Source organism: Zootermopsis nevadensis, unplaced genomic scaffold, assembly GCF_977971745.1.
Source record: "Zootermopsis nevadensis isolate Lab colony 2312 unplaced genomic scaffold, Znev_1.0 Znev_ptg000016l, whole genome shotgun sequence".
Lineage (NCBI taxonomy): Eukaryota > Metazoa > Arthropoda > Insecta > Blattodea > Termopsidae > Zootermopsis > Zootermopsis nevadensis.
In genome coordinates, this window is record NW_028259148.1 from 9156199 (window position 1) to 9181527 (window position 25329).

The following is a 25329-nucleotide window of genomic DNA, read 5'->3' on the forward strand; positions in this document are numbered from 1 at the left end:
AACACAACCTATTTGACTTTTAGTAGGATCTGAGGTTTTCACGGCGGTGAGTCTGAAGATGGGCATTCATCGCCCTGATGATGGAGGCATCTAGGACCACTGAAACGTCGGTAAACTTTTACCAGACTACACGGAACAACAACCCAGAAGACAGCCACCTATTTGAATCATTACTTATAAAACTATTGTCGAAATATTTTATTTTCTTTGCTGATATAAATAGGCTAACTGTATTTCATTTAAATTTTAACAAGACGTGTTCCATTGAGTTTACAAGTTAAAATCGTAGAGAAGATTGCGCAAAGTGATTAACACATTTGATTTGCATTTGAGAAGTTTTTAATTCGAAATTGAACTCGAAAACACCTGGTCGAAGAGTGGATGGTTTTATTTAGTACATGCAGGAAAATGTTCAAAGAAGACTAAAGACCAATTTACGAGGGCTTCATTCAATATATTTCCCTAATAACCAACCGTTCATGCCATACGACGTTTTGTAACTTAACGGAGTTCACAATCCGTCTTTAAATAAGTCTAAGAAACGAGTTCGAATGCAATTCCATCAACAACAGAACTCCACTTTCAAAACAGTAACATACGTAGTGTCACTAGATAAATTGCATTCATTTGTCTCCGGACTAGTGGCGGGCTATAGTGAGCACAGTAAATAACCAAGACGTTCTATATACGTTGGCAGTTTGACAAGTTATTAAGCATTTATGAAGAAGCTTCGCAAGACCTCTATATTTCCCTTCAGAAACTAACTAAATGGCTTACTGAACCCGAAGGTTCATCACCGAATTAACCAAAGCCCTCCACCGGACCCTGTCCTGGGCCAACAAAATCCAGTTTCCATCGACTCCTATCTAAGATAGATCCCGCCTGAGATTATCCTCCCATCTACGTCTAGGTCTCACCAGCGGGCTCTTCCCTTCAGGTTTCCCAACCAGTACCAGGTACACACCTCTTGTCCCATCCATAAGCGCTACATGCCCAGCCCATCTCATTCTTCTCGACTTAATCACCCTGATAATATTGGAGGAGGAGTACAGATTTTTAAGCTCATCATTATGCAGTTTTCTCCATGCCCCATCGTCTTCTCTCCTAGGCCCAAATATCCTCCTCAACACCCTGTTCTCAAACATCTGCAATCTGTGTTCCTCCCTCTGAGTGAGAAACCATGTTTCGCACCCATACAAAACAACAGGCAAGATTATTGTTTTGTATACTTTAATTTTCGGGTTCTTAGAAATCAGACGGGAAGACAACATATTTTGAACTGAGAAGTAGCAAGCATTTCCGGAATTTAATCTCCTCCTAACTTCCTCATAAATATCATTTTGATGTGTTATTGTTGTTCCCAAATATTTGAACTTTGTTACACTTTTAAAGGATTTCTTAGCCATGTGATTATTGTGATTAATGTGATTTTGCCCGCCTGTCTGCTGACGGGATTCTACACGTACTTAGTTTTTTTCTGAATTTACTTCTAGCCCCTTCTCCTCAGAAAACATATCATTCTCTGGGATTCTTCAATAAAACTTTCAATCTTTGTTCACGATACTGAATGATTAAAAATGCTATCTGGTGATGTAGAAACATCTTTTGAAGCAAGCGTACATTAATACAGGACTTAGGTGCAAGGTTTCTTATGCCATCCAGTGGTCACATTCACAACTAACAACCGGCTTCGCTAACTCACGCGTAGTGGGTTATGTAATGGCGGTGTCAGGATCAAAGAGAACCAAGGCGCTGGACAGGTTTTTCTTTGACTTTTCCCATCCCTTCCCTCCGGCAGTATAATTCCAACACTGCTATAATGCTATTTAATTATGATATATACACTACTAATTTTATTGAGTATGAATGTTATGGATGTTAGAAATGTCATATGGAGAACACGACAGTGTACACTAGTCCTAATAACAATTTCCAGCACATTCAGAATTATAGTAATAAAACCCTGTCTTTGATTTGAAGCCACGGTCTTCAGAATGTCGAGCCCACAAGGACTGAAACTGTATACTAAATCAGAAATTTGTACGTTTGATTATCAAGATATAATATAGGTTTATACGTTACCACATTTTGGTAAACATAACAGAAGTTAAGGCATACCAACATAAATAAAGACAAACAGAATTTACTTACGGCCTTGTCCATAAGAAAATGAATCTGACAGCCTTCTCATCAAAAAACAAATCGCCATCAACACCCACAAAATGTATCCGACACCACACAACACGTATTTATGAGGAGGCCTTGTAATTCCCGCTAAAAATAATTCATTTTCTAGCTGATGCTGTCATCTTTTGTAGTACGAAATAACTGCTACAGAGTACATATGAGCACTGCTCAAACACGTTCCATGTCTGCCATCTATCGACAGAGATCGAAACCATTTCTAAAATGGCCTTTACGTGAAAGGAAATTTGCATTATTCCAACACTGGAAAATAAATTCCAAAGAATAGCTAAACGATTTGAGTCTGCCTACGAAATGGAATTTCAGCTCGTTTAATATCTACGAACCTTACCAGGAATTATGTAGGATTTGAGGTTCTCACGGCGACGAAAATGAAGATTACTGTCTTCTGGGTTGGAGCGCCGTTAAGTCCTTCAGAAAGCGTGTCTGAAATGTGAGGTAACATCTACAAGACAACACGGCTCTAGAACCCACGAATTGTCTGTTAATTTGCATTTGGACATGCACAATGAACACTAAAATTATGTTCCACCTAAACTTTTAAACGTATTCCACTAAATAACATTAACGCCAATTGGTTTTCAAGCAGATATTGAAAAATGGGTTAAGCACATATTTAGCTCGCTTAAATTAATTCGTAAGAAAGACCGAGTTTCCATGAATATTGTGTATGTGGTTCGTATGAATGCGTGTCCCACCTCAATAAAATTTGAATAAATTAAAATATTTTCATGAAACTATGTATAAATAGCCTAGCTACGGGCTGGGCGGCCGGGGTTCGATCCCCGACGGGGGCAGAGGATTTTTCCTCTAGCCTCTGCGTCCAGACTGGCTCTGGGGCCCACCCAGCCTCCTCTACAATGGGTACCGGGGTCCTTTCCCGGGGGTAAAGCCGGCCGGGGCGTGATGCTGACCACTCACCCCCATCTAGTGCCGAGGTCAAGGAAGAGAGGAGCTATATCTCCACTCACCCCAAACGCCTACATGGCGTATAGTGGGACAAACTTTACTTTACTTTACTTTTATGTATAAATAGCAATGAAAAGCTATGTCAATGCAGAGAACCTCGGATTCACACCTTTCAATTCCTTATTTTCAACAATAACAACACTCAAATTTCTGCCTGAAAACCAGCTAACGTGACTGGTGATACGCGTTTTTCTCATTCCCTTCAGACAAATACCAGTTTTCTACAGTACTTCGCCCCTCTATATACCGCCACCGTCGCATTGCACTTACCATCGAAACGCAACTGTACCCTTAAGCATTACAATCGAGTCCGATACAACGCCACATCATTTTTATTTCCAGTCTATAGAATCAAGAAAAATATTCGCTTATAAGAATACCGTACATCAAAAATTCTGCATAATAAATAATATATGCTGAGGAGACATAAGACTAAAGGTACTAGGGGAGAGAATTGGGGTTTTACTTGGGGTCACTGTTGAAGATATTGACATTCCACATCCAGGCAGTTACAGTAAATTAACCTCTTATTGGAAGGGACCTTGGTTTAAAAATGGAAACACAAGGTAAAAGGAAACATTCAAAGAACTACGAAATAACAGTCACAGATCTACCCCCCCCCCCTTTTCTGTGACATATTAGTGTTCTCTTACGAGATGAATTGCTTTTCTCACACTTTGAATAACTAACATAGAACACTAAGGTCACAGTAAGGATGTTAGATACTATACAGCTCCATTTTGTTTGTAAAATATAACTAAACTAAATATAACTAACTATAAAGTAGTATATTTGCGTCATATTGTGAATTATAGGTTAATATTTTAATATTTTCCGTCAAATCACAATTTTAATAAGATAATAAAATATAAAATATTTAAAATATCATTTCACGTTCCGCATCGAATGATCGATTTACAAATTGGAACGTCTTTTACCAACGTTCCAATTTGTAAATCGATTATTCGATGTGGAACGTGAAATGATATTTTAAATATTTTATATTTTATTATCCTATTAAAAATTGTGATTTGACGGAAAATATTAAAATAATAACTAACTATGTATAACTAAAGGACGTAGAATAAATGTCAGTATGGTGGGGAAAAATATACGAAAGTCCACCAGCCTCCAGTCGCATGGCCTCGTGGTAGTCGCGCTTACGACTGGCAGACTAGTGACCAGAACCCAGGCTTCGTCCGGTGCTGACCACGGCCCGTGACGTGAACCACGCTTAAGCAAACAGAACTAGCAACCCGAGCAGTCAAAACCTCCTCCTCAACGTTGAAGGCCACATTCGACCGTCGGCTCGGCCTTCCTTCCTAATCAATCTTTTCGATGTTTATATACAGGATGATTCAAAAGGTTAGGGCCAAACTGGAGGAGCGTATAGAGAGAACAACTTTCGAATAGGAATCCATGTCCTCCGAAATTATCCTGAGCCAGTCGAGGCCATTGAAGGTAGGGAAGTCTGATAACATACCGCTAAAATAATTTGGTTTGTAAGATTGCTAATGTAATCCTTGTGCATTAATAAAAAACAAAATCAGGCTAGTAGGACAATAGGAAAGTACGATTATTTCAGCGGTATGTTATCAAACTTCCCTACCCTCAATGGCCTCGACTGACTCAGGATAACTTCGGAGGACATGGATTCCTATTCGAAAGTTGTTCCCTCTGAGTCCCTCTATACGCTACTTCAGTTTGTCCCTAACCTTTTGAATCACTCTGTATAGTATTCACTCTTAAAAACATAGTCAATCAAGGACAATTTGTAGTCATGTGTTCCCAATAAATTAATTAATTAATGTTTGAACAACAACTTGTCAAAGGGGTGAATTTTCTAATTATTTTTCTCCACCTAACTAAGTGCTTTCTTTAACTGCCAGTCGTATGTGGTTTATTATACGAAGAATAAATTTTTCTGAGATTTGGTTTTGCACAAAACTTGTGCGGGAGGGAGCTAAATTTCGCGACATCTGGTAGCAAACGCATTAATCGACGGAATCAAGCTACTAACAACAACGAGCCAAAAGCATATTCGATTATCAAAGAAAACGTTCGACCCACATCTTAGATGAATTTATTCTGTAAGAAATACTTACACAAAATTTGATATCAATGCACGAAATTGCTTTAACAGCTGTGCGTGAGACATTTTAATTTTCTAGAGCATTTTATTTCAAGTTATCACTGAAGGTAAGTTGCATTTTTAGCACAACCTGCAATAATGTCCTAGACGAATTCTTAAAATGTTATCGGATTTCAGAAGCTACATTGGAGAGTCAGTAAGAAAACTGACTTAATATAGGTCTGTAATAATCTGAAATAAATTAATGTCGTACGCTAATAAAATCATTAAGCTAACATTTTCGTAAATCAACAAAACCTGATAATTATTCTATGACATTCTTTTAATGTAAAAACAAACATCACTGTAACGATTTCATAACCTAAATATCACTAAAAAATTAATACTGCAATCTCCATTCTTAAAATAATAGTGGGAATAAATAATGGTAATAGCATTTTACACGGGTTAAAGCAAGACGTAGCTGCTTTTAATAATTCGTGTTTTACTTAATTTTTATACCTTATATTTAATAATAATGTTCGTGTCATTATTTTATGAGTTATGTTTTCAATACAAGGTATAAATCTTATTAATATTTACAACTTTTGATTGAAACTGTTTTTTATGTAAATATTTAACAAAATGCGTCGAAAAACAATTTCTTGCTCTGTTAAATATGGTATCTCGTGTAAACAGCTTTAAATTATTAGAAATCTGTCTAAAGTGGCTGAATGAGGTATGGGAAAATCAAACGGGACTAATTTATAAAGCGTATGCACACGTCTCCTCTTTATTAGATGAATGACAAGCCCGAAGCATTGGACGCCATCACCAGACATGAACCACAATCAGGCGACTTCGCCCTGAGCTGAATTGCACACCTCCCAGGTCACTCACCGCCCTGTCTACATGCCTTAACCCACTTGAGGTTGGCTTTCTCATTCTGAGAAATTACTAGAGTCTGATAGGACCTCACACACACACACACACAGCCGAGCTCGCTTTTCGAAGAAGTTCCTTTTTTGTTACATCACACTTGTACCATTGTCTCTCATGTGCTATGAAAATTGAATTACTTGATACAGCAAGAAACTTGAATAAACCAATGTTACGGGATACAGCTAACCGCCTTGTTACGTACCAGTTGTGAAATGCGTAGTTCAACATCTTTCTCTTTAGATTCCACGTTTAAATGGAAGTTTTATTTGGTGGAGGATTTCTTTTCAATTGTAAATCTTAATTAGAAGTAAAACGTCATTACAATAACAAACAAAATGCATAAAATCACTATACAACAGATAATTTTTCACAAAATGACAATTGTTATTCGAATTTTACGGAACCCAGAGGTTCACTATCGTGCCTATAAAAGCACTGCGTTTGTCGACATTCTGAAATGTCCACCGCTTGAAACCTTCACAGATTATTACTTAACACCCATTTTAATATCATCCCACCCACAATGCGGTTACATGCTTTATTTCAGGTTTAATTTCTGTAAAAGTTTTATATTTGATGGTTAATCTTGAGTTTACAATGAGATAATCAATATTTCCACCTCAGATGGAGCCGAGTTCAGATGTGTAGAAATTTGGTAACTTAAGTTACTTTGTCCTTCTTAAACTCATCTACTTTGTTCCTTAACCTTCTGCTCAAACAAGTTTTTTTCGTTATTTTGCTCTATCCAGTAATTATAAAAAGACTAATCGCGTAATTAATATGCGTACAGTTCTCCGTTACTGAGTTGAGTCACAAAATCAACATCAGCCCGCAAAAACTACTTAGACAGAAGCTCGACTCATATGCCCTTATCTACAACATTTTACCTTCAGTTTCACATAACCTTTGTTGCGTCTGCAGTTTTAATCCACTTAATAAGGCTTCTTACGAAGATGTATAAAATCTCTAGATACTTTCTAACTAACTAACTAACTAACTTGATGGCTTACCGAACCCTAAGGTTCATTACCAAATTAAACAAAGCCCTCCATCGGACCCTGTCCTGGGCCAACAAAACCCAGTCTCCTTCGACTCCTATCCCCCATAGATCCCGCCTGAGATTATCCTCCCATCTACGTCTAGGTATCTCCAGCGGTCTCTTCCCCTCAGGCTTCCCAACCAATATCTGGTGCACACCTCTTGTCCCATCCATGCGCGCTACATGCCCAGTCCATCTCATTCTTCTCGACTTAATCACCCTGACAATACTGGGGGAGTACAGATTTTTAAGCTCGTCATTACTAGATTCTTTCATCCCACATAAACAGCTCGTTACGACATATTGGTACTCAATAATGACGAAGACACTTCAAATTCTGCTCCCACAGAAGCAAACAGCTGAATAACGCCACTGCGTACTACTGCTAAACGTGTCCTCTTACCCGCTTTTACCATATGAGGCCAATGTGCGACATTAAATAAAGAATGTACATTAAAAAGTTGTTATTTCTGGTTGTTACGGCTGCTAGCATAGAATTGAAAGTCTTGTGGTATAATGGACCGTCCAGTCATGTTGATTTTGACCGACGTTTCAGAGATTATTTTTGCCTCAATTATCATGACAATTTTCTGGGATATTTCGCCGTGTACTCTTCGTGATAAAAATATATTTTATGTAGTGTAATACTGATAGAATATTTTCATATATCTTCAGTAGTCTAAATTCAGGATATCCCAAGTTTATGAAGAGGTATAATTGGATTATATTGAGGATATGTTAATATTCTCGGCCAACAACTATAATTCCTAAGGCTGAAGAAGTCTGTGTTATAATTTGCCAGCTTCCACTTTCTTGCGGACATTTTAATGAAAATACGAATTGTGGATGTAAAATAAGTGAGAATATTTTTTTAAAAAATCACGTATATTATACAGCGCGTAACTCTTAGAAATTTGCAGTCTGTGAGAAATTATGAGCTTGGCACTAATAGAATATGCAACTGTTGCAAGGAGTTTTACCGCTACATTCCCAAAATGTCCTCATACCAGGGAAATTTTGAGACTACTTTTAACAGAGATAAGAATCACCATTTCTCTAATCTTCATAAATCAACAAAAGACGTGATAAAAATCCAGAAAGTGGGTGTTCATACTAAACCATGTCCAGGCGACTAAAAATAATACGTATAAAATGTCTCTTGTGCCTACACACCACTTTATGAGCTCTTTAAGACCCAGTGGTAACTATATGTACCACCTGCTTCACACAGTTAATAACTCTGCGTTTTGTATGTATGGGTTTCGTATTGTTCTCAGTGTAAACAGAGATTATTTCCTTAAACAGCGTCAACCAGTTGTGTTTTCTTCGCGGTACGGACTGATTTATTAAATAATATTTAGACGAGCTTCGTCTTCAAAGGGTTAAGACTGGAGGTAAAGCTCCACGGATTATTAACTTTGGTATTCCACGGAAATAAATGGTCATTCTCATGCTTTAACCTCTGCCCACGGAGAAAGAAACCTGGTAGACTATAAATATGAGACCTTCCCCGGACTTGTAGCGAAAGAATCCAGTCTCAGCCAGGAATCTAACCACGGTCGTCCACTCTGTAGCTAATTACTGACCGAAATCACAAGTGTTTAAGATATGAATCTACATAAAATTATAAAAAAACAAGGTGTCGTTCATGTAAAAGGAGTGCTGGGTCAATTTAAGTAATAAATTCTTAGCTCTTGGTTAGATTCACGGGAGTAAAATTGGCAACTACGGTTTGACAAATTACTTTTCGTTATTCAGTCGCTAAAAGTCTCATGTACTCGTGTAGTGTAATGTGTTTTAAATTAGTATATAAAGCCTCACACAGCACTACTTAATGACTTCCTGGTTGAATTTAACGAATGCACGTTAAATTTTAGGTAAATTCATACCAAAGTTTTTTTGTTCCGTTGTTCTGTCACGGGAACTATCATTTCCACGGTGGAATTCTCTTGTACCGTTTGTGTAAAATTCAAATCTGATAAAAGGGTAAGAAAACAGACCATTTTAGAAACCCACTGGTAAGACCACAATATTAAAATGGGTTATACGATTTTAGAGTGGACTAATCTGGTTCAGAATATGATACAGTTAAAATGCCTATAAATACGGTAAGAAACCTTCGGGTTAAAGATAAAAGGTTGGAAATATCTTGACCAGCAGAGCGACCAGTAGCTTCTTAGAACATGGAAAGGCAAAGGCTGGAAAAATTACAGGCGATAAGAATGTACTGTTGTAATTTTACAAAGACACAAAGCGCCATCGAATATAAAAAATGACGTGATTTTACTCAGTACCTCGAGGCAAATGCAGTGGAAGAGTACCATAAAGTAGGCCACGACCGCCAAATTAATAATCGTCTTAAATTCACAAACACAGTCATTCTCTTAATTTGACCCTGAATAACAGCTTCAGTTGATACATAAAGTAGTTAAATTCTAATCTATCAGACATCTAAAAGTATTATTGAAAATTTCGAGCTCAAAACCTTTTAAACCAGTTTCCTAAATTACAGAAAATATAAAACAAAGATTTTCTGCAAAATTAACTATAATATCATCCTGTAAGATTTATGGAGCGGTAGGTTAGGAGTATACAGACAGAAATTTGATTAAAACTGCTGCTTGATTCCAGTTTGCTTGATAACGTAACTGAATGTCTCCAAAATATTCCTAGCACAGAACAAATCCTCGGCAAAAAAAAGCAGGCGTTGTTAATGAATACTGACTGAATCGTAGACTATACAAAGATGTTTTACAAGCGAATTTAGGTTGCGGAACACATGTGAAGATGGTTAGAAACGGCTAGTAGGCATGGATAATAGAATCTTGTGGTTGCTGGAATGTCACAGGAAGTTCGTGCGCTACATACTAGATGGCGAAAGTGTTCTAACCACAGACGCAATTGCAAAAATTCAATTATCAAGCATTTTACGTTATTCTACCGGAGATATATTTACAACGGGGTTCAAAACAACCAGTACCCCATGTCACATCGAGATTAACATAAAAGATATACATTTATAACATGTAATTGAAAATCATATGGAGCCTTTTTGTAATATTTTATACTCTTTGCAGATATTTTAACCACTGAGACCCATACACCTTGCAGGAGGAATTAACAGGAAGTTGGAAAAGTTTCAAAGTGATGAGCTTCATAATTTATCCTCTTCACAAAACATAATTAGGTTGATCAAATTAAAGAAGATGAGATGGGCGGTGTATGTAGCACGCATGGGGAAAATGAAAAATTGCTAACAAAATTAGAATTTGAAATTCTGAAGAGAATAGACACCTTGAAAATAGTAGAAAATGTATAAATGGGAGGCTAATATATTTTTTTAAAAAATGTACGGTGTGAATACATGGATTAGATTCAATAGGTTCAGGAATGTGACCAGTGGCGAGCTTTTGTGAATATGGTGATGAACATTCGGGCTTCATAAAAATAGTGAAATTTATTGACTAACTGAGCGGCTATTAGCTTCTGAAGAACTATGTCTCAGTTGAGTTAGAAACAGTTTTGATTGCAAGTGTGTTACATTCCTTCTGTAGTTTATGTGATACAGAGACACGAACCAATGTTTACGTGGTTACACAGCTTCACAAGATATAACTTACACTCTTATAAAAATCAGTTACATAAAAATAAACATTTACCATGTGAACGTAAAGACAGGTGTGCATTTTCTTACCACAGCCACAATTAAACTCATGACTTGCCCAATTTAGATTATATTTATTATTCAATTAAAGTAGAAAGTGTCTAATACATTGTGCTACATTGTCACCAGATGGGGCTATTATTATTCGCTCATGAATATAAAACTCATTATGCAAAAGAAATGCTTAATATTAGAGAGACAAGAATATAAAACGTAAAACAACACTAACATTCAAGTACTTCTTCCAACTGGACAGCCATGGTACTTATAATATAATAAATGCAACTGAACCTACATACCGAATTCAAGGCTTCGATTCCTATTACGTGCGTCGGCTTCGATCGGATTTTTGTGTGTTGTCCTGCGATCATCGGATATTAGTGATTAACTCAGATCCCATAAAAGAAGTTAATTCCTTGTTGAAACATCTTCATAAGATAGGAGGCCAATTCAAATACAACACAGAGTGTACAAATGAAATGCATACCATTTTACTTTAACACTGATCATAAACCGAGAGGCATTTGAGATGGTTATATTATCTTTTATAATTGGTGACATTTGAGTTTCCACATATTTTCACGTGAAACACTCACAGTTGTCAAAATGGCGTCTCAAGTATGGGAATGCCTATTTTGGAACAAAAACACCCGATGACACATTTCAACACGGAATTCATCATAATGTATACCATTTTATCTCCTACGTGGAGCACTGGGGCCTCCTCTATTTTTAGACATTTGGTAGGGACTCCTTGGACGAGTGATCAGCCCATCGTAAGGCCTCTACCAAAGACAAGCAAGGTTTCTTTCCATAAAAGCAACAAAAACTTCTCACCTATTGTATTTCCCGCCGGGAGTCATTACAATAACTAACTGATTGTTAAAGACAGTGGAACATATAGTAACCACTACGCTAAAGAGGGTTAAAATAATTATTTTTGCTCGTTTATGTACCAAGATTGCTTGCAGAGCATGTCTGCTAGAAGTTACATGTTCTCCGACAGAAATCCGTCGTGACCTACCTTAAAATAAAGGCTTTGTGAGGAGTTGTCTGGACATATATTCAACTGAAGGATTCTCCACAAGAAATGCAAGCAAGTTGGGCGAAGTTAATCGTTTGGCTTCAGTCATAGATCAGTAGCAGGGACCGCACATGAGATTTTGAAAATACCAGTGTGACAAATTACGTTTAACAGCTCCCTCATTCACTCCAGACACCAATGGCGGGCGATACATCGCTCTAAGATAAATGAAAACCTCTCTAGGCAGCTACGGAGTAAAGGACTGGTGTTCGATACGCGGCAGGGACTAAGTTTCTTCTTAAGTACCGCATCCAGAATAACTCTGGGGGCATTCCAGCCTTACACTCAAAGATTTGGAGACTTCTTCACTGAGGATGAAGCGGAAAAAGTGTGGAACCCATCACTCACATGATGTCTGTCGAGTTTTACATCTACAAACCATAAATTCAGTAATGCTTAAAAAAATTCTACACTTTTATACTCTATAGGTTTGTGATAATAAATTACCTTTTCAGACAGACTTTTCTGGTAACATTGTCACTACGATATTTAATCAGAAACTCTTACGTCGTTTTCGTCAGAACCTGAAGAAAACATCACTAAGGAGACCTTGAAGTGAATGACAAGATAAAGAAACGCCCTACAAGTTTCTGGACTGAATTGGTCTGGCTCAAAAAATTCCCACTGACGGATTCTCATGAACGCGAGTAACGCTGGCCACTCACCTACAGCCATATAAGCTCTCCCCGCAAGCGCCTCCAAGGCGTGTAGCGGAACAGCTTTTGATACCAGAGCTAGTTTAATCAGAAAAGAAGACAAAATAACTAAATATATAACATAATGACGATAACTTTAAACTGGTAGAGTTGTAATGAAACGCTGCTCGTATACAAGCTTAGCATTCCGTCACGCCCAGAAAACGCCACTGTTATTACAACACACATCTTTAAAAAAAAATAAGCGTTTAAATACGTTCATAGCGGTGTGGCGCACTCCAGAGTTCTAAAGGTACTTTTATGATCATTCTCAGAAGATGAATCCACACCACAGCCGATTGTGTATAAATTGTTAGTGTTTTCTCGCTCAACGCTTTGTTCCTGGCTCGTGATTTATCTTAGCGGTCATCTGAGGTTCTTCGTTTAGTCAATACGACAATTGAAATATAACATTACGTTTTATACTGCAATAAAATGCAGAAAATACATGATAATTTGTTATGTTAATTAATTAACCAAGTGCATTTTTTCATATCATTACACACCATTCAGCATTGGTGGTTAGCAGGATTCACGACCCATCAGTACATGGGTTCGACCGGGATCGCGACATTTAACGTTCCTGCTGTGACCCCCTTTTTGCGAAATGATGAAAGTGGAATAATTGTTGCGATGCCACGGAGAAACCAGGGAAATCCCGGACGAAAACTCCGTGATGCCTGGACCACGGCCTTGCCCAACATAAGTTGTAAATCTGAGCACCGCCAGGAATCGAACCCGAGACCCCAGTATTACAAGACGCTAGATCACCGTGGCGGACACCAAGTGCATAATACAAGTTCTTCTTGGGCAGTCGATAGTTGTTCAGATGGTCAAAATTTTTTTATTTTACTGAATCTTAATGCTCATTACTATGTGCACAAAATCAGTCAATTTATATTATCCTGAACCAGCTCAATCCAGTCCGCCCACTCACTTCCTATTTGAAATATCAAATTTAATATTATCATAATACTATAAACCCTAGTAGAAGCATTATGATAATATCAAAAAGTGAGGAATTTAATTGATATTACGACGTCAAAGAGAGTAGCAATACCGTTGATTATGATGCTATCAGGCGACACAATCGAACATAATTTCCGGCTATAAACATTGGAAATCAGGCGTAAAGATGCGAAATTTGAGGTTCTCACGGTGGCAAGTTTAAGATGGCTGTCTTCTCGGTTGTTATGCCGGGAAGACTGGTAGAAGTTTACCGACGTTACAGGGTGATCGCCCTAATGATGGAAGTAGCAAGAACCTCTAAAATATTAGCAGACGTCTACCAGACTACACGGCGCAACAACCCAGAGCACATCTATCTTCAGGTATAAAATATTCTGTACAATGTTATTAACACTGCTATGGGATCCCAGAATTTAAACATATGGTAGTCCGAAGACTGGCTCTTTGTTCAGAAGTTACAGACACATTCTGCAAGAAATAAAAAAAACAACTAACACATAAACGCGTTATGAAGCTTTTAATGTTCTTCACATACGTCATAAGTCTTGTCTATAACCTTAATTCGCACCCGGTTTACAGACTATTGCAGACATAAAATTTAACTGGATTAATAGAAGCTGTGACAATCAAAACATAACAGCGGAACAAGACAGAACAAAACAGCAGCATAGAACTGTACTAAACCCACTCACTAATTAAACGTTATAGCCTACTTTACAGGCGTGATTTTATGCTGGTACATAAATGGTAATGTTCTTAAGGAATCTCATGAATTTTAGGAGCTTTGGAACTACGTACTAAAATTCACATTATAATATGATTAAATAATATACAAGTGGACTGTTGGGGCAGGTGGAACAAATGGAAGATATAAAAATTCATACAAAAGCCCGAATATAAGGGACGCAAGCACCGATAAAATGTTAGTCGAAAACCTAAAATAAAAATTCTTAACTCAAATCTTTGGGCTACATTAAAATTAATTTTCAAGAAGGAAGTTGTGACGATATGGACTGGATTCAACTGGCTCAGGATAGGGACCAGTGGTGAGATCACTAGATCTTTCGCGTTCCGCAAAAGTGAGTCATTTCCTGAATAGTTATATAACTACAAGCGTCTCCAGACGCTGCCCGATGGAGCCTGTTAATCCACGGTTTACTAATGTAGATTAATTACTTAAGAAATTATACAAAAATTCTGTGCATTCAAGGGATTCCACAAACTTAATGTCACATGACAGGAAACAAAGACTTTCGTGTTAGTAAAAAATGTTCTCGAACTAATCTGTACAGTTTGTAAGCATCTTGAACATGGTTCGAGGCTTGAATAGTCTTCATGGGTTCGTTAGGAACAGGCCTGAATTGGTTGGGAAACATTCTCTGAAAATACAATTTTAAAACCAATGTTTATTAATCTTCTCACAAAGTGTAATTCTTTGAAAGACCTGCAGTGTATATTCGTAGAATTATGTTCCAAGTTACATCCACTAACTTTAAAACGCGGGCATGCCTCTGTTTTAAAAGGAAGGACAGACGTAAACAAACGAAAACAATTCTGTCCATTTTTATTTTTGCTCAAATAAACGATTTGTCTCGAGACTGAATAATTATTCGGGATATACTCCGTCTTAAGAAAGCTTGACACTTCAGAAACAATATTTTTTTATCATCATCTGCTCAAGGCGAGGAGCAAAGAAAAGAACTCGTGGTTTTCTAATCTTCGTGTATATAAAACTCAAATTATGTGTGTTCATTTATAGCTAGAAAATAGGTATACTGATTTATATCAAATTTGGCACGATTATTCCTTAAAATCAGGAAGAGATTTCAGGGAGGTCGAAACTCCGAAAAACTGTCCTGGGTTAGAATCCCGGTATGTAGCTTTGGAATCAAAAGATGCTAGAAAAACATTTCAAAGGACCCAATTGGTTGATTCAGCATGAAGATTACTGAAATAAGGTCACAAAAACTGTTCGGGGCTGAATTTTCGGTAAAGATATTAAGTTTATGGAAGATCATTTCTGTAATATTCAACAATCATACAGAAGAATGAGGCCTATGGTCAGCTTTCGAACAATACCTATTGGGAATAAATGTAGGAATTTATCAAATATGGCCGCAGTAACACTGTTACTGCGGGAAATCAGCTAGGAGCATATAATTTTCAAGTAGGAGTTAAGAGAACCCAAAATTTAAACTTAAATGTGATTCAAAATGTTCTTTAAGCTTGTTCATAAAATGTCTTACAAATTCTTTGTCTTTGTTTGTTTCATGCCATTCTCCTCGATGTTGTGCTATCCTTTGTAGGTAGAGGCCTTCCAATGGGCTAATTTTTGAGAGCAATAAATTTAAGTAGAATAAAAATAATACATTTTAGCTGTTTGCCACGTTACTTAAAGAAGTCCAAAACAACCTGCATGAATCACCGCTTAATTACTTGTAATTTTCCAAAATGTTTCAGACGAAATGTATGCACTTGGACAAAACGTATATAAGCACATACAGATTCGTGCAAAAATGACTTTTTAACATAAATTCTAAAAATAAACGACTAAACGGATATGAATAAAACTGTATCCTTGTTTATATACAAAAACATTTATTCGGTTTCGAGTTTTATTTAAATACGTTCATTTTACCATTATTTTTTTAAAAGTCATTATTTAAGCCACCTGAAATAGCATTTACAAAATGGTCGTTGAGACCTGAGAATAAAAAATACGTTTCAGACTAATCATAAGCCACAATGACATTTCTACCAACAGCTTTTCTCAGACTGCTCTTGTCCACTGCCCCCTCTTAAACAGCACTGTGTTTTCAAAGGAATTATTCGCCGGTTGCCCCACGTAACTCAGCGCCCATCAAGTAATATGTGACCGGTTTTTCTGCTCTGTAACTGACTCATTTTACAGCAGTCCGCTTGCTGCTGTAGCGGCACTCGATCGTGGCAAGTTCCAAGTTAAATGGGGCAACATCTATAATTAAGATATTACCCCTTCTAAATACGTTGACTTAAATGTATAACAATTATCGCATGTGGTATTAAAATCTAAGAGACGTCATAATGTCCCACATGGACATCTGCAATAAAAATGTATGCATGATGGCATGTTACATAATTTGTATAAGATTTTCAGGATGTGAGGATTATGAGACTGTGAGGTTAAGAGGTCGGTAACTCCTTTAAAGCAAGGGGAAAACAGAAAAGTTTAACACGAACAGTGCACATTTTGTGTTTTCGTCCGCGTAGTATAACCCACACACGGATGTTCATTTATAGTGTCTAATACTTCACTGTGGTAAAAAATTCGCTTATTCGCAAAAAAAATGTTCTAATACTAAAGATTAAATATGGGAAGAAATTTACGAAGTACATACGTATATATATATATATTTCTCGGTAACACTCATGTACAAAACACAACTGTCATATGCGATAATACATTACGTAACATGTAAGACCAATTTGTGACATGACAAAAGTCTGGCAGGTAATTTTTTAACACGCTGTTGGAAATTTTAAAGGCAGTGAAATTTTTAATTGTGGTCATTTGATGTGATTATGTGTAACCTGTCGTTTCTAACGTTTCGGTGGAGCCTACTACCTCCACATTCTAGATTTATCGGCGTCATAACACAGAATATCATAAACAGTCATCATAACTATCATTTGTAAAACATATTACAATCAAACATCTGAAGACACATAACTCAACATACAATGTAACAAAATATTAGGAAAATTTTTCTACTAATCCTAAAACAGACTGTCAAATGGGTACAACGACATTATGAAGTCATTACCCTTAATAATAAAGTCATTTTACCTCAGCAATATCTTGTCCAATTCATACAGCGCATTAAATATCAAATACAATTAACTATAAACAGCCTGGCAGACATTTGAGACCTTTCGTTGAGTACAGAAACATGCTTACTCCTGTCGCACGAAGTTATGTGATGTCTGCATTACACAGGACATAATAAAGTTGTTTGCTCTTACACTGAATATTGCGATGTAAAAGTGCAGTAAACAGTTTAGATGTCGGACATTCTTAAATGACTCAGTAATGTTGTAATGGAATGAACAATACACAAATTATAAATCTTTTTCTTACTACCAAATAAATCTTAACTTGGAGACTAGACTAAACGATGAAAATTTATTTAGCATAATTAAAAACATATTTTCTCTCTACTTTAAAAACAAACACGTTTGAAAAGCTGTATCTGCCCGGAATGCAATTGTGGCTAATTAAAAATATTTAGTCTTACATTTCTACCATTTCGTTTTATACAAGTCAAATAAAAATTTCAAAAATACCGTCTACGCTCTGTTAAAAATCGTACACTATTGAAAACTGGGAGGTGATAGAAAGTAGGATTTTAGGTGTGTTCTGGGGTCGTAGCGTCGTGTAAACTGGTAGATTTTTCCGACGTTTCAGAGTTCCTTGCTACCTCCATCATCAGGGCGCCTTGATGACAGAGGCAGCAAGCACCTCTGAAACGTCGGTAAAATTCCACCTGACGGCGCGGCGCTAGAATCCACAATACACTCAATTTAATTTGGGAGGAGACAAAATGGTTGATATGTTACCTCTTAAATTCTTATTACTGACTGACTGGCCATAATTAGTCTTTGAAAATAGTTAATTATACGTTAGGGAGCGGTAAATAGGCCTATCACGTCGTACACTCAAATGAGCGCTCTATAAGTTTATTAGTATAAATCCGTTGAAATTCAACGGGAAATTACTTCTTTAGTATCTTAATTATTCATCCTCTCTATTCCTTGCATTTATCCCTTTAATACCTTTGTTTCTGTCCCTTTATTCCATATCTCGCTTGTCGTTTCTTCTCACCCTTTATTGCTATTTTATCAGTATCTTATTTCACACATAACACTGTCTAAAATGAATTATCTTAAAATACCAAAATTAATTTTTTAAGCTACCCAAATTCCCTACAAACTAACGTTAAACATGATTATACCGATAATTCGTAACGTGGAAATATTACAGTATCCATCATGTAGAACAATAAACAGTAAATAACTAGAAATAATTACCTAAATATATAACATTTATTTATCCTTAAATGGCACTGTACTTATGAATAAAAATTACTCCTCATGGCGGAGGAAATTTGAATTTCTCATGCCTCAAAATGAACTCCTTTTTCAAATTTATATACATTTTGATCTAAATAATGGATTTGTTTGAAATTTTTGGATATATAGAAGGCCGAACTGTAATTATATGTACCATCAACTTTAACATTCAGTAACTCTTAATTCTGCACGAAATATATATTTAAATATTTCGTATATTATTCTCAGAATAAGCTGTAATTATTTTTTATATAAAGCTTTTACAGCGACTAGTATCAATAACATATTCTTGGGCTATCTGCCTTGTTAATTTGTTAAAAATCTCCGATGCTTCGGGGAGCTTTTCTGTTTCAATCATCAAGGCTGTGTAAGCCCAGATCGCTCCAGTTTCGAACACGGGCTTTGGGGAGGTATATACATGTGGATGCACAGTCACATAACAGCCCTGATAACGAGAAAACAGACGGTCCTTGCAATGTCAGTAATATTTAACCAACTGATACGGCCATTTTTTAAATTACTTTTACATCGTTGTAGCACCTGTCACCAAATCAGATTCTTGAAGGCAACTGTAGGACTTCACTTCCCTTCCCCTTCACCGTGGCTCTAAGTCAACAGTGTAGCGTTGCGACCACCATGCTTCACGATGTGAATCTCAAACACAAGGACAAGTTTACGTTGGTTGTGTACTAACCTGTGTAGCTGAGGCCATTCCAGAACATTATTCCACACTCTGAAGTAATAATTGCTGGTTTCTTGAACTTCACAACACTTAAAATACACAAAAACTGATATTAAATACACACAAACACTGCACCAACCTGTTCTCACCGCTGACAATTTTAGCCCCAGTGTATACCCACAATTCACTTGGACCCACTAACAAGTGCTGGCAATACTGCAAATGCGAAATAGATCTAACATGATGGACGCACATTAAATTTCCCTACTAGGTCTGATTTTCATTTTTGTTTCTACGATTAACGCTAGATGACACAAAATTTCCAACAGATTCAAATTTAAAGTGGAGGACATTAACGTGAGTATACTTAGGGATTCGCGTATCTAGAAGAATATCTTTATCTTGCAATAAATAATATTTCAACTGAACACTTGCTGTGGTCTGTCAATTACGTGGGATTAACACACTAAAATTATGAATAAATTGGAATTATATAAAACCACTACAAGTTTTCAATTCCAAATCTTCGAGACCGTAAAATGGCACAGAAAATATGAGGTTCATGATGAAGTTGGGAGAATAAAACATATTAATTTCGAATACTTTTATTATCCTGTGAGCTATCGAACAATGGGTAGTTTTAATTTTTCCATTTGTGTGTCTCAGATTGTAAAATGGTATTTTACTCTGAGGAATAAACTAGGCGCACAAACGTTTGAAAACAATGCACTCACGGAAATACAATAAATATATGAATATGAAAATTTTGGATAGTTATATTACGAAGGATTCAATGATAACAAAATTGATACATTATTTCTAGTTTAGTGAAATTTAGGAAGAAACGATGGATGGACTGGGCATGTGGACAGAATTTGGAAGACAAGGGTAATACAAAATTTTGATGTGGTAAACATTTTTTAAAACGTCAATTTCGAAAGACGAGTAGGAAGCATGGGAAGATGAAATTAAAGTGAATATAAGATAGTTCCGTTGTTAAAATGGATCGTAGATAGAAATTTAATTTTATATACAGATAAAATAATTGTAAGGTAGTTTGTAAGCAAAATTAAAAAAGTTATCGCTGCGGACAGGATTCGAACCTGCGCGGGTAGAACCCATTGGATTTCAAGTCCAACTCCTTAACCACTCGGACACCGCAGCTCCACACTATAAGGTTCAAACGTGTATTATATGAATATATTTAATATTTATTTCGTATGCGAAATCATTAACATTTTTGCAAGCACATAAAGTTTAGAATCTGCTCTCTTTATGCTTCGTATGTAAACATGCGAAGACATATTTAACTATAATTTTACTTCTTTTCGTGTGGATGTCAAGGTCTCCCAGCCTGTTGGAAATAAAACTGGGGGTTTTGAACACAGAGTGGCGAGAAGAAGTTTTGGACCTAGAAGGGAGTATAAGGATGTACAAGACTGAAGAATAGATCCACAACAATTACTATTCATTTAATATTATTAAGGTGATGAAACCAAATAAAAATTGGCGAGGCACATAGCACGCAAAGGAGATATAAGATGCGTACAAAATTTTAATCACAAAACCTGCAAGGGAAGAGACTATTTCTAATAACTACGTAAACATTAGAGGACAGACCTTGTTGAATTGGATATTAATGGATAGGCTATGGCAATGTGAACTGGATTCATAATCTTGCGTCAGAAGTTATTAGTTCGTGAAAAAAGACATGTATGTACATTCTTTATGTTTCCGACAGCAGGATCTGATACTCACCGTTGCTTGTACATTGGTTTTAATCAATCAGAACACGTGTTGTGTAACACATTATTATAACTGTTAATTCTTATGCTAGGAGTTGTGTTTATACAGTTGTGATTAAGTACACACAAAAAAGTTCCACTGTGAGTGTTTTAAGAACAGGTAGTACAGAGTCACCAACCACGCGAACGACAGGCGAAAAGGGAGGGGACTGTTTGCCTCTCCTCTCAACTATAATGGAATAAAGTATAGTTTCTTCGGTGTGAACTGCGCGTAAGCATCTCGTACTTTCGTACGACTGAACACAAGAGATAAGTTTAATTAACAGCTGATAGTAGTTTCAGAGATTCAGTATGGAAAAAAAGAAGTATTTTAGTACCAAATGTAACAAATATATGACCCCCATCTTGTCTAAATTGTTGTAACAAACAATCAGTCACACCATTTATATTTTTCTGTGCAGTTCACGAAAAGACAATACACAAATCTGTCTCAGGATGTTGGCACATTGTGTTCTGCGGTTTGTCTTACAGCAATGTTTTGTCCTTGACACATTTATCGTAAATTTCTTATCGACGAAAAGGAAATTTATGTGTATGCATACTAAATTTCTGCAATATAATTTCCTATTAGCCAGAAGGAAAATATCTAAAAAAAAATACTGAATTATGTAAAGACTGCATTTGAGTTTTAAAGAATTCTGTGCTTATTTTAACTTGTTAAAATCGTCATACAATTTAGCCATCTATTTTAAAGTTGTTTCTTCGCGTTTACACGGAAGTATAAACAATAATGACGGGATACATTGTCCAGTTAGTCCAGATTCTCCACGAAACACCGTCACAATGCTGATCAAATAAATCCTACCCTTTACGGAACCCAAAGGCTTCTCGTCAGCGAACAAGTAGTTTATTTAAAAATCGTTCTATGTATCTACCCACACGGAATGCCACAAAAAGATGTATGTGTTACCGGGAAACTATAAAATCCGGCAATGTATAGCATACCTAGACAATGTATATAATGCCTGAAGTCAGCAGGCAAAGTATGAAATTCAGGTATTCTATGGAATGCCCATGCATTTTATAAAATGATTAAAACTTTTAGGCTATGTATGAAACTAACAGTTTATTTTATACTTTGCCTAGGTATTCTATAGAATAGAATACCTAGGAATTTTATAAAATGCCTCAGATTCTATAGGCAAAGAACAAAGAATTTTCTATAATACTATTTATATAGTTTTATTTTATCTTTTATATTTGCAAAAACTTAATATTAAACAATTTTTGACGTAAATATGTCTATAAGGAACGGTCATTCGGCAAAAAAGTGTTAGGAAAAAGGGAAACGAAAAAGTGTAACTGCATTGTTATGTTACCTAGGAAACGTCATCTGTTTAATCGACATTGTTGTGTTACATTACTGCCGTCAACAATTCGCTTTCGTTATTGCGGAAAGAGCTGAGCTGTGAATCGCTTGTAGAAGAAGTGCGTCGTGGAGTAGATAATTTTGTGCTGGTAAAAACTTTTTAGAATATCACAAGTATTTATCTTATATTATTTATTTAGTGTTCTGTCTGACGACAGGTCCATATGAACAGGATCCTTCCATCCTTTTCTCGGATTGGGACCTGTTTATATACGTTCTTGGCAGATGATCCAGAAGTGGTTTGCCATTGCCTTCTTCTGTGTGTGAATGGAGTAATTGTTGGGATGCCACGGAGAAACCGGGGAAGCCCCCGGAGGAAAACTCCGTGTTGCCTAGACCACGGCCTTGCCCAACACAAGTTATAAATTCGGGCACCGCAGGGAATCGAACCCGAGACCCCCAGGATTACAAGGCCAGCGTTCTAACTGCTAGACCACCGTGGCTCTACTTATCTTATATAAGAATTATTAAGTAATCCGTTGTTGCGTTAGTTTGTTGCGTCACACTATGTAGAGATGGATGACATTGAAGCTAAAAGAGTCCGTAATGCAGAATATATGAGATAGTACAGAAAACGTAAAGAAATAGAAGTATTAAATAATGAACCTAAAGTTTCCAAAAATACCAAAAACTAATGCTGAACGTATAAGGGAATGTAGAAATCGCAAGAAGCAATTAGTGCAAGTTAATGCTTCCACATCATTAGCAAATACAAGTGTTCCTACAAGAATCGCACAACCAAGGTATGACAATGCAACAGAATATTTTCATAAGCAATTTATGCGAGAGGAACAAAGAGCAGGCGAAGTGGCTATCTACGAGTAACATGGAGCAACTACCATGGCTACCCCACATCTGTTGATGAAGATACCTAAAGAAGATGGAGCAGATTACAGAATAGCTGCAGCTGAAAAGAGAGGTGATATTTGTGCGGCAGACTGTATGGTCAATGGTGAAAAAGTTTTAATTGTAACCCTGTATATTTGTAACCACACACCTATTGACGATTGTAAGAGATTTATTTTGAGTCATTTGAGAAATTATACAAAGATGTTTTCAGTTATGGCCACTGAAGATCCTAATACAATGCCGATAATATTGACAGGAGATTTTAACATTGATTTAAAGAAGAAGGAAAATCAAAGCTTTGTCACATTTATGGCTTAACGTTGATGTCAAATCCCCAATGTAGTACTACTAGATCAAAATCTTGTATAGATATGGCGTTTGCACGAAATGTTGATACTCTAAAGTGTACAAATTTTATAACATATTTCACCTACCACAGACCCATCTTAAGCGTAACTACGAGGTGCGATCGAAAAGTTTCAAGACTGCGCGTATAAAAACCCATACACTTATCTCAGGTATTAAATTCATCCATCACCCTCGAAGTAGTTCCCATGGGAGTGAACACAACGATCCCAGCGCCGCTGCCAAGCCTGGAAGCATCCCTGGAAATCTTTCTTTGTCAGCCTGTCAAGCACCATCTGCGATTCTGCCTGAATCTCTTCTATCGTCTCAAATCTCCTTCCCTTTAGCTGAATTTTCATCTTTGGGAAGAGGAAGAAGTCACACGGAGCTAAGGAGGGTGCGGGATGACGGCCATGGTGTTTGAGGCCAAAAACTGCCGAACTTTGAGGGCGGTGTGCGCTGGCGCGTTGTCATGATGCAGCAGCCAGTTGTGGTTGCGCCACTTTGCCGGCCGCTTCCGTCTCACATCTTCACGCAACCGCCTCAGAACCCCACAGTAAAATTCAGCATTGACCGTCTGACCTGCAGGAAGAAACTCCCTATGGACGATCCGCTCCTGGTCGAAAAAACAGATCAGCATTGACTTCACATTGCTCTTGACCTGTCTTGCCTTCTTCGGTCGTGGTGACGATGGGCTCTTCCATTGTGAAGATTGCTGCTTCGTTTCCGGATCGTACCCGTAAACCCAGCTTTCATCACCTGTGATAACCTTAGAAAGGAAGTTGGGGTCGGTTCTTGCAAGATATTTGAGCTCCTGACAAACGAGAAGTCGATTCTGCTTCTGGTCCTCAGACAGGAGCCTTGGCACAAACTTGGCTGCGATGCGTCGCATGTGGAGTTCTTCCTTTAGAATCAGCTGACAGGTCCCATAGCCTATCCCAACAATGTCGCACAAGTCGTTGATGGTACGACATCCATCTTCGTGAATGGCCTGCCGAATCTTTGTAATATTTTCGGGCGTTGTGCTCGAAGATGGTCGTCCAGAACGCTCGTCATCATCGACAGAGGTTCGGCCATTTTTAAGACGTGAATGCCACACAAAAGTTTGTGCACGACCCATTGCGGACTCCCCAAATGGTTGCTTTAGCATTTCATAGGTTTCCGTAGCCGTTTTGGCGAGTCTTTGGCAAAATTTGATGCACACGCCATTCCGAAATCGCAGGAGGGTCGGTGTAATGCACTACCAAAACGCCCGTAACTAAGAAACAAATGCTAATTCGATGATTCCGGCTGGCACACTGATTCACTATGAATGTAGGCCGCACCCCCTAGCAGCAGAAGCTCGTACTACATCCGGTTCGCCCTCTATTGACACAGTCTAGAAACTTTCCGATCGCACCTCGTAATTCAAGGTAGGCAGTAATGTCTTACTCAAACTTTAATCAATAAAGCCAATATATAAAATTCCTTACCGTATAGACGTATTTACGTCAAATTCTCCGGAACCGTGGTTCCACTATCACTTTTTAATT

The 25329-nt window shown here is 37.2% G+C and overlaps 1 protein-coding gene and 1 non-coding gene across 8 annotated transcripts in view; both read right to left on the minus strand.

The window, feature by feature from the left end:
• The window catches only part of Atg10 (Autophagy-related 10), a 507888-nt gene that overhangs the window by 144650 nt on the left and 337909 nt on the right, over positions 1-25329 (minus strand). For 2 of the 7 annotated variants that reach the window (XM_087349892.1, XM_087349890.1), the window contains exon 6: positions 19442-19518. The exons of the other annotated variants lie outside the window; for them this stretch is intronic. In XM_087349892.1, coding sequence (XP_087206018.1) covers positions 19442-19469 — 28 coding nt within the window. In that variant the 5' untranslated portion in view covers positions 19470-19518. The remainder of the gene's footprint in view (positions 1-19441; positions 19519-25329) is intronic. 7 annotated transcript variants of the gene reach the window in all.
• TRNAS-UGA (transfer RNA serine (anticodon UGA)) lies at positions 20512-20593 on the minus strand. The gene has a single exon. It is a non-coding gene; the product is annotated as a tRNA-Ser (tRNA).